At 38.4% G+C, this 8,674-nt stretch overlaps 1 protein-coding gene across 2 annotated transcripts in view; it reads right to left on the reverse strand.

Annotated features, from left to right (window-relative positions):
- Position 1: 1 nt before the first annotated feature.
- LOC118413339 (protein lin-9 homolog) overlaps positions 2–8,674 on the reverse strand; it is a 9,088-nt gene continuing 415 nt past the window's right edge. Inside the window, exons 2-16 of one of the 2 annotated variants that reach the window (XM_035816675.1) lie at positions 8,046–8,087; positions 7,659–7,714; positions 6,719–6,826; positions 6,136–6,275; positions 5,701–5,826; positions 5,151–5,308; positions 4,649–4,782; positions 4,167–4,249; positions 4,027–4,063; positions 3,731–3,832; positions 3,451–3,531; positions 2,954–3,079; positions 2,393–2,578; positions 1,883–1,977; positions 2–1,392 (exon numbers count right to left, since the gene is read on the reverse strand). In XM_035816675.1, the coding sequence (XP_035672568.1) occupies positions 1,287–1,392; positions 1,883–1,977; positions 2,393–2,578; positions 2,954–3,079; positions 3,451–3,531; positions 3,731–3,832; positions 4,027–4,063; positions 4,167–4,249; positions 4,649–4,782; positions 5,151–5,308; positions 5,701–5,826; positions 6,136–6,275; positions 6,719–6,826; positions 7,659–7,714; positions 8,046–8,087 (1,580 nt within the window). In that variant the 3' untranslated portion in view covers positions 2–1,286. Of the gene's footprint in view, positions 1,393–1,882; positions 1,978–2,392; positions 2,579–2,953; positions 3,080–3,450; positions 3,532–3,730; positions 3,833–4,026; positions 4,064–4,166; positions 4,250–4,648; positions 4,783–5,150; positions 5,309–5,700; positions 5,827–6,135; positions 6,276–6,718; positions 6,827–7,658; positions 7,718–8,045; positions 8,088–8,674 lie in introns of both variants that reach the window. The other variant, XM_035816674.1, reaches the window with a different exon arrangement.

Genomic DNA, 8,674 nt, shown 5'->3' on the forward strand with positions numbered 1-8,674 from the left:
CTGGCTCCAGGAGTTTTTAATGAATTCTTCACCATTGCAAGATGCAAGAGCAATCATGCACATTATGAGCATGACAAGGCATACTACATGCAGACATTTGCATTATGAAAGTGTTGTAACACTTTGACTATAATGCTGAATGATATTTTATTCATTACAAAACTCATTTTTGCAGCAACTACATTCTGCAGTAGTATAATGTAAACTACAGGGAATGTAGAGAGATTGTTTGCCAATAAACTGATACATGTGTAATAAGACATTTGCACCTACGTGTAAAACAGAAATAAGAAATGGTCTGATTTCCCAACCAAACTGCTCTTATTGATCTATCTATTCCATGCGCAAATTCACATTCATTCAGGTATTGAACATTTCAGTGAAAATTCATTCTGTGTCTAGCCATAATTGAATGCAAAGCAAAAAGGCAAAGCACCCGCATTCTTTTACTCACAACTTCAATAACTTGCAAAACCCATCCTCTTAAATGACCACAATCTATCTATAGAGGTCGATAACAATACTTCATTTTCACTATGGGAGTCTATATAATATAAATGTGCAGTATACATGTACTATAGGCAAAAAAATTATGCCCAATTTTTGAATTAGCAAAATGGAAACAGCATTTCATGTTAACATTTGTTCTTTCCAACTACCGAAGCCACAATAGTATCATCATTATTATTGACAAGAGGCAGTAACAATTGTTGGATGAACACCACATGGGAGATGTTATAGAAGAGACCTGCAAGACAATGCAGCAACGGGCACAAACAAACTCAACTTCCAAGTTAGTCTTCCTTAAAATACCAGTCCTCCTTAAAATACATATAGTGAATACTATTCTGGTACTATTACCACATTCATTGTTTTGTCAATTTTCTACGGTGTTTTTCTGAGATATGAAGACAGATACAATCTTAATCTAAATATTGGAGATCAAAATAAACAAGCAATCAGAAAGCAAATTGAATAAGCCTACATAACTGTACAACAAAGAGGATGATTTCATACCAAAATTTCCCTTCCATAATTGAGAAAGCAACTTTTCTGACAGGACTAACCTAACTCTTGAAAAGAGTGACTGGATTACTCCCATTGTTTGAAAACAGGGAACAGTTGAGCATGTCATGCCCATTGAAGCATGCCTTAGCACTAATTTTTACAAACACATCCCAGTACAACATGGCGACACAAATGTTCTATGCACATCTTGCTGTTTGTCGTAGGGAAAGCAGCAGGACATGGGGCTTCCTACATACTGGGGGGAATCATTGGGTTATTTACAAGTCGTTGTTTGTGTTCTGTGCGAAGGCATGCAGGTTCCCCATCTGGCTGAGGCCGCTCTGGACGTGCGCCACGTGGATCTCCACATTGTTCTGGAAGCAGCTGCAGAGGAAAAACAAAAAAAAATCTGAGTCGTCATATGCATATCTGGGTTCAAAAATACTTCTTTTTGCCATATTGCAATGTGACCAAAATTTTTGGAGTAATTTGAAATAAATTCAACTGTCAAACTGCTGTTCCTGCCCTGTAACATTAACTACTAACTTATCCTCACAACATTACATCTTACATACAAAAATTGTACTAAAACCTTTTAGCAAGGGGTAGCATTGGACAGCATCGATCATGCTGGATAGGAATATGTGGAGACGATGGTGTTACTTCCCCGAGGATGAACTGAACTGAGCTTGGACTAGAAGTGAAACTTTCAAATGGCAGAAGTTTAGGTGAAGTTGTGGGGGTTACTTTTAAAGGTAAACAAAAATTGTGCAGGACAATAAAGTACTTTTTTTTAACCGATTTTCTAAACACCATGCAATAAAATCCTCTAACACAGTAAATCTAAATGTATTCGTGTTCTGAACCCCCCTACCTGAGGTTGGCACAGTCCACCCTCTGCCGGATGTCCTCCAGGGCGTCTGACAGGGACTTGAACTCATACGAGTTCAGCTCATTCTCAGCCAAAGCCTGGAGAATACAGATGCAGTAAAGCAATGTAAGAATGTGTAACACATTTTGTAACCATATCCTTCTCACATTGGATCCACACAACAAACCACAAGAATCATTTCTGCAATACCCTACTTCTTCCACCTCTGTTTGACCTTTCACCAGACTTAATTAAAGGTATGGTAAAACCATCTGTAAAGATTGTACTTCAAAATGTTTAAATTTCCATTCGTGAGCAAAATATTTTGCAAATTGGCAACCTTATTACAGAGTGCCTAGTTACAGAGTTACCCATATACTGGACTACGATACTTACTTCAAAATTCAACCCTGTTGTAGACATCAAACTTATCATCCAATTTGAAATTCATGAATGCCCCATGATACAGTAGTTATATGTTATACAGACATGCTGATCATTACGGCATCCTACCTTAATCTGTAGCATGAGCGATGTGAGTTTGGTGATGAGCTGACAGGCGTCCTGACTCTGCACTGTTTTCGTGCCGTTCCCCTCGTTTGCTCTCTGCAGGATCTCCATGGCGTCCTCCTCACATCTCTTCTTTAGCCCCGAGCCTACAGGTTCCTTTATCGTCTCCAGTCCCTGTTCTGGAGCAATCTGTGGCAGGGACAGGCACATGGTCATCATCACAAAAATAGCAAGGGAGGCCGGAGGAACATAATACATAGGACCAGTTCTTTGGCATCCACCATGATATTATAAACAATCTCACTCACTGAATGTGAGTGAGTGACATAATATTATGAACACATTAAATGCCAATTACACAATAATATAATGATCTTTGAACATGATCTATATGTACACTATCCAAATAAACATTTGTGTCAAAAGTTAAACACAGACTTGCATGTGTCAACGTTACATATATGTAATGTATTTAAGTTACTTCAAAATGACTACAATAGTGGCTCTACTCATGCCATTATTTCTCCTTATATTCTCCACAAACATGCTCCTCTGTGTGCCCACCTCCTGGCAGTACTGTTGGACCCCGATCAGGTAAGTGTTGAGTTCCCTGTTCAGCCTCTCCAGCTCCAGGACCAGGGTGGCATATTTCTTCTGGAACTCCACATCCACACTTTCACCGTGCGATTTCTACAGGGACAAAACAGCACAAACATGTACATGTATTAGTAACTTTCTGCTACTACAAAACTATAATATGGTTATTGCATCTCATGTAATGCTAGGGTCACATTTCCAAGCCAGGGCCCAGTTGGGCAGTTTTAAAGAATGAAAAGACGACAAACTACACATTGAGTTGTGCGGTAGGAGCGAAAAGGATTTTTTTGTTAGTTTTAAATTTGCAGTTGAAACAATGCTTAAGTCCAGTAGTCATACATCCCAAGCTATCAATGATGTTGAGAATTCATGGTGCAGAGTTCACTGCCTGTGAAAACCATGAAAACAGAACCCTCGCAAAAGTGTGAAGATTTACACTACTGTTTAGGTGAACTTGCACTTACAGTTTTTTCTGCCTGGGTGTTCATTTCCCTCAGGTCCTTGATCCGGTCCTTCTTGATCAGTAAGACTTTTGATAACCGGGTCTGTAAAGAAAAAAAAACAGACATCTTTTATACACAGCTGAAACCATTGCTATACAGCCATACTTCTATGATTGGAAAAACCAGGGACTTGCATTAAGGCTACTGGTTAGGTGTAGATATTAAATTTTAGCAGTTAATCTATTCATTTACTCATAAAAAATTTTGTCTCAGCAACTGACATGTGGAAGTGTACACCTACCACCATGACGAGGAACTTGACAGGGAACCCTCCCAGTGTCCCTCCTTCTATCCCGTGTAACCTGCTTCGGAGTGGAGACTGGCCGAGCATCGGGTCATGGGCCTGTCAATGGAGATCAGGACAGTGTTGTTGACATAAAGGTGAAGAAAATCATACACATAATCGATAACTCTTTCAGTATGCGTCAGAATGCCCACAATTAAGACATAGATTAGCACAAGTAGTATGCCCAAACCTCTGTTAAAACTTCCACTATAAATGAAAATTGACGAAGGAAACTCCAAAACCATACTTACAAAGGCTGGGGACTGCAAGCTGTTGGAGAGTGAAAACCTGAAGAAAATGCACAAAACATGTAAAATGCAACATACAGGGACAGTTTCTGAAATTCAAAACAGTTAAGAGATGACAACAGTGTACAGACTGAACCACTCACCTTGGAGGGGTGAGAAACTGTTGCCGAGGTCTTTGCTTTTGTGCAAAAGCTGTGAGGGGCATGGTCTCCTGTTGTTCATTGCTCTGTTGATGAAAATAGATTTTTCATTGAATTCTATTCATTCATTTCACTCTTACATGAAACTTGAAATAAAATTTCAATATTAATTCCAGAGTCAAAGAAAGAGTATGTGGCATAGCTTACAAATTACTTCTGCTCTCAATTACAAGGTGGACCAGATACGAATAAAAACATGACAGCAAAGAGAACTTCTGAGTAAGTTTTTCCTCTGCTTTTGATACTGTGGTTGCTTTGTGTTGCATTCAGTTGGTGAAAGCTCCATTATGGTCAATTTGGCATTGAAGGAAAAACATTTTTTCACAAGCAACATGATGCCCGCATCTATTCTATGAGTTGGTATAAACCTAGCAATTTGAAAGCAAACAAAAACAACAAATATGTTGAGAAGTGTCCTTCCTCACCAGGACTTCAGTATCAGGAATGGTGTGTGTGCCCAGTCCGGGTCTGTCAAACGTCACCCTGTAGGAGGTGTTGGCTGTGTCCACCGCCTCGATCTGACCCGTGAACAGCCCGTCATGGGGGCCTCGCAAACGGGCTGGAAAAACAGAGAAAGCTACATGAGTCTTTCGTGATTCTTACTATTTTCCAAACTTAATAGCTGTTCCGCCACTGTTAACAAAGAATATATTGTTAACTTCGGAAGATTGCTGGTTACAATCTTCAACCTGGACAACCATTTGTATCAGGCAGTTTAATTTCAGTCACTGTATAAACCATTAACATCAACGAGTTCATCATACCTGTTACCTTAAGTAATTCATGGCTGTATCTAAGCATCCATAATTACTCCATAGTCTAAGGATTTGACTAATTCCAGTGATACAATGCTTTTGAGAAGAATGAAGCCTTGTAAAACTAAAGGTATTGATTACTCTTAACCTTACATGACCTGGCAACACTCACCTGTGACCTTGGTGCCGATGACCAATGGGAGCGGGATCTCGTCTGGGAGGTCCTTAAAGTTGCTGATGTCCGTCACCTTCCGCTGCTGGAGGAGGCGGATCTTCTGGCGCTTGGCTTCCAGGGCTGACCGCTCCTCAGCAAAGAATGATGATGAACACCTGGATGAGGAAATGTGAAGAAGCTTGTGAGTAGAAACAATCAGAATGAGCCTTTCTGAGCTTGTTTAACATGTTGTGTGCTACACTTTGTTTCGATGAGAAGTGTGCCAAACTGCATTGACTCCATTCACAACATGTACTGATATAGATACAATTTGTAAAGATGAGGGACATTTTATGCATTAATCTTCTGCTTTTTTTTATGACGTCACGAGAGGATTTTTAGTAAAAATTGAAATCCCCCAAAACTGGTACTGACTATAAAAAGATGATGCAGCAAAAGTTGTACCCAAATGTACAAAACAAGTACATTATAAACACAGTTCTTCTACATAAATATCTTGACAATATTTACTGTGTGCTAGAAGTTAGAGCTCCGGGACAACACTTACCTCCTTGGTTTTCCCATCAGCCTCCTAATCTTGGACCATTCCACCCTGCTGAGTTTCCTGGTTTTCAGCTGGGGGAAAGACTCCCGCAGGCACACACAGAAGTCATTATCACCCTCAAACAGGGCCCTGCACAAGGGAATTACCAGACAAGTTAGAATGATATACAGTGTGTTGATAGTTTGCAACGACAACTTAAATTACTACAAATCTAAAGTTGTAAATTGGAAAAATCTTAAGGTAAAAAAGGGATTAACAAGTCAAAAGTTTAAAAAAAACATTTTCTGCATGCAAAGTTAAAAGACAACACACTTTTCAACTTCTCTGTTTTGATGAAAAAATAATGTCCTTAACTCCTTCACTAAGTACAGTATGGGCTTATGATTGCATGAATAATCAACATGAAAAAAAAACAAAGTAAAAACTAAGAAACCATACTTGTCCAGGTTGGAGTAGAACCACTCGTAGATGCACCACTTGTGAGCCTTGGGCAACTTGAGCAGGTTCTTGAGTCTGGAGCCGATTCTCTGGGCAGCTTTCTTGTCTGGGACACTCATTGATGCCTGAGTTGAGTTTCTCTGAAGGGGAGACAGCAAATGTATTATAACAAAGAATGGAAAACTCAGGCAAAATTGTGCATGGCAAAATGTTTAATGAACAAATTTTGAATATGTAACAGTCCAATCAGACTTCAGTTACTTTTGATATCTTATTTATGTTATAGTAACTTATACTTGATTCACATACATGTTTGACTTGTTATGTTCTTTTGATCTTCTGTAATTTTGTATCATGGACTGACCAAGGAGAATAGATTTTACTTGTCTAATTGAGACTTCAATAAACATACAAACAATAAGCAGTAAACATACAAACATGCAAGCTTTGTAGCAAGTAGCAGGTATGTCATTTCTACAGTTTAGTAGTGGAGGGATTTATCTAATACATACATGACATTGTACAGAATGTTCCAGAAATCTATGACAACAATGATCGTAAGTATTTGATCTAGGGTGCTTACCGTATTGTGTGACGTTTTGTTCACTTTCCTGGGTGACCGAATTGGTGACAATGACGTATCCTCATCATCATTGAAAATGAGCCGATTCCGTTTACGTACTCGAGGAGGCTGAATATAGAGTATTATAAAGAGAGTAAGAATGAACATCTAACAATCTTAGAATTAACAGAACCTTGGCTAGAACTAAGGCCACAGCAAGTAAATTTTATGGATGACATCCTCTGCAGATGGCAAAAATAGTGAGATAGGGCGAAAAAACAACAAGATGGGTAAAAAAAAAAAAACCAAGATGGCTAAATTTTCCAAATATACGCACTAAACGTAAAAAAAAAAATACTTGAAGTGACGAAACATGGTATCACAGCCTACAAGGCATTCATTTCTGTATTCAAGACGTGTACTAGTGTAGTAAAGGGGACACTAGTGTTGTAGACTGGTATCTCTTACCAATATGGCAACAACACTCATGGCATCCATATTGGGGCCACTTTTATGTAACTAAAAAACTAAATTTTTAGTTTCACTTCTATAACTACAGTCATGGCTACCTGGCTAGTGTCACTTCTACAAGTACAACCATTAGCCTACAACACAACATATTTGTCCATTTTGGTACTTTCTCGTCATGTTGAATGTTGACCATCTCCGAAGTTTTTTTTTCTGAAATCAGGCGAAAATTAATGCGCGCGCTGATGTCATCCATAAAATTTACTTGCTGTGGCCTAACTAACAGACTTGTGCAAGGCAAATGACGTTTTTTCAATTGACACATACATGTAAATAGATACACAGGTCTATTCTCCACATGTCTATATTAATTTTAAATGCATCAAAGGATGATACATGTATCAATCTACATCATTATACCAAACAGCAGTGTAACATCAACATACTCTCAATATACTTAATCACGGCATAATCAACAAGTGAAGATCCTTACATTTCCTCTCCGAGGGGGTGTGGCCGGGGTACCATTACTGTTGACTTTACCACCACCTGCTAGAAAAGAGATGTACAAATATTTTTTTAAGATGGCTGTTAATTTCTTATGTCATGACCTTCTTCGAGATGACTTATGCTGTAACTTTTGCAAAGACTAGTGCGTTTTTGTGACAATAAAGAATTTGATATTTACAAACCGTATGTGAAAACCTTATAGATAACTATGTATGACATTGAAATCGTCATTCATAGCATGCAGATGATTATACCTAATTGTTAAGTCATTTGAGAGCAAATGTATACATGAAAATTTGATGTAGTACATCACACATAACATGAAGATTGTTGAAAATTGAACAAACATGTAAATTAACAAGATGTTAACCTTTGAGGCTGACAAGGGCTTCAGCTGATGCATCCAGATCAACTGCAGAAAAAAGGAAATTGTGTTACAAACTTATGATACTGAGGTACTTTTTTTACTCTTTTCAAATAAGTTTATACTTCGAAAAGACTGTTATATTGTCTTGTTGAGCTAAAATATGATATATTGCATTATTTTTGTATCAATGATCAATCCTTGCAATCCAGTACACTTCTAATACAATTTAGGTCATGTTTCTTTATTGAATGTTAACATATAGATCAAAATTTCTACAGCTAATTGGGTCTGAGCTTGGCAGTTTGTTGTATATAGAGTTCAGAGGTCACATAGGGAAAAACCATAACCATCTTCTAGTTCTACATGCTACAAACTTCACAATCTCAAACTGCAGAACTTTTGTCAGACACAACATAAAACAACTAATGCACAAATCCACTGTTCAATTGCCTCCGGTGTTCGTAGGTCCTTGATTACCGGTACGTTGTGTGTGTTTGCACTGAGAGGTTATTTTGAAGGGGGAGGGGGGCATATATCTGTGCTGGGTATCAAATTATTTTGAGCATATTTGCAACACCCGCGACAAAATAAACAACCTACGGTAGCTCCCTATTAAGTAGCAAGTGAGCATC

The sequence above is a fragment of the Branchiostoma floridae genome, chromosome 4 (genome assembly GCF_000003815.2).
Source record: "Branchiostoma floridae strain S238N-H82 chromosome 4, Bfl_VNyyK, whole genome shotgun sequence".
Taxonomy (NCBI): domain Eukaryota; kingdom Metazoa; phylum Chordata; class Leptocardii; order Amphioxiformes; family Branchiostomatidae; genus Branchiostoma; species Branchiostoma floridae.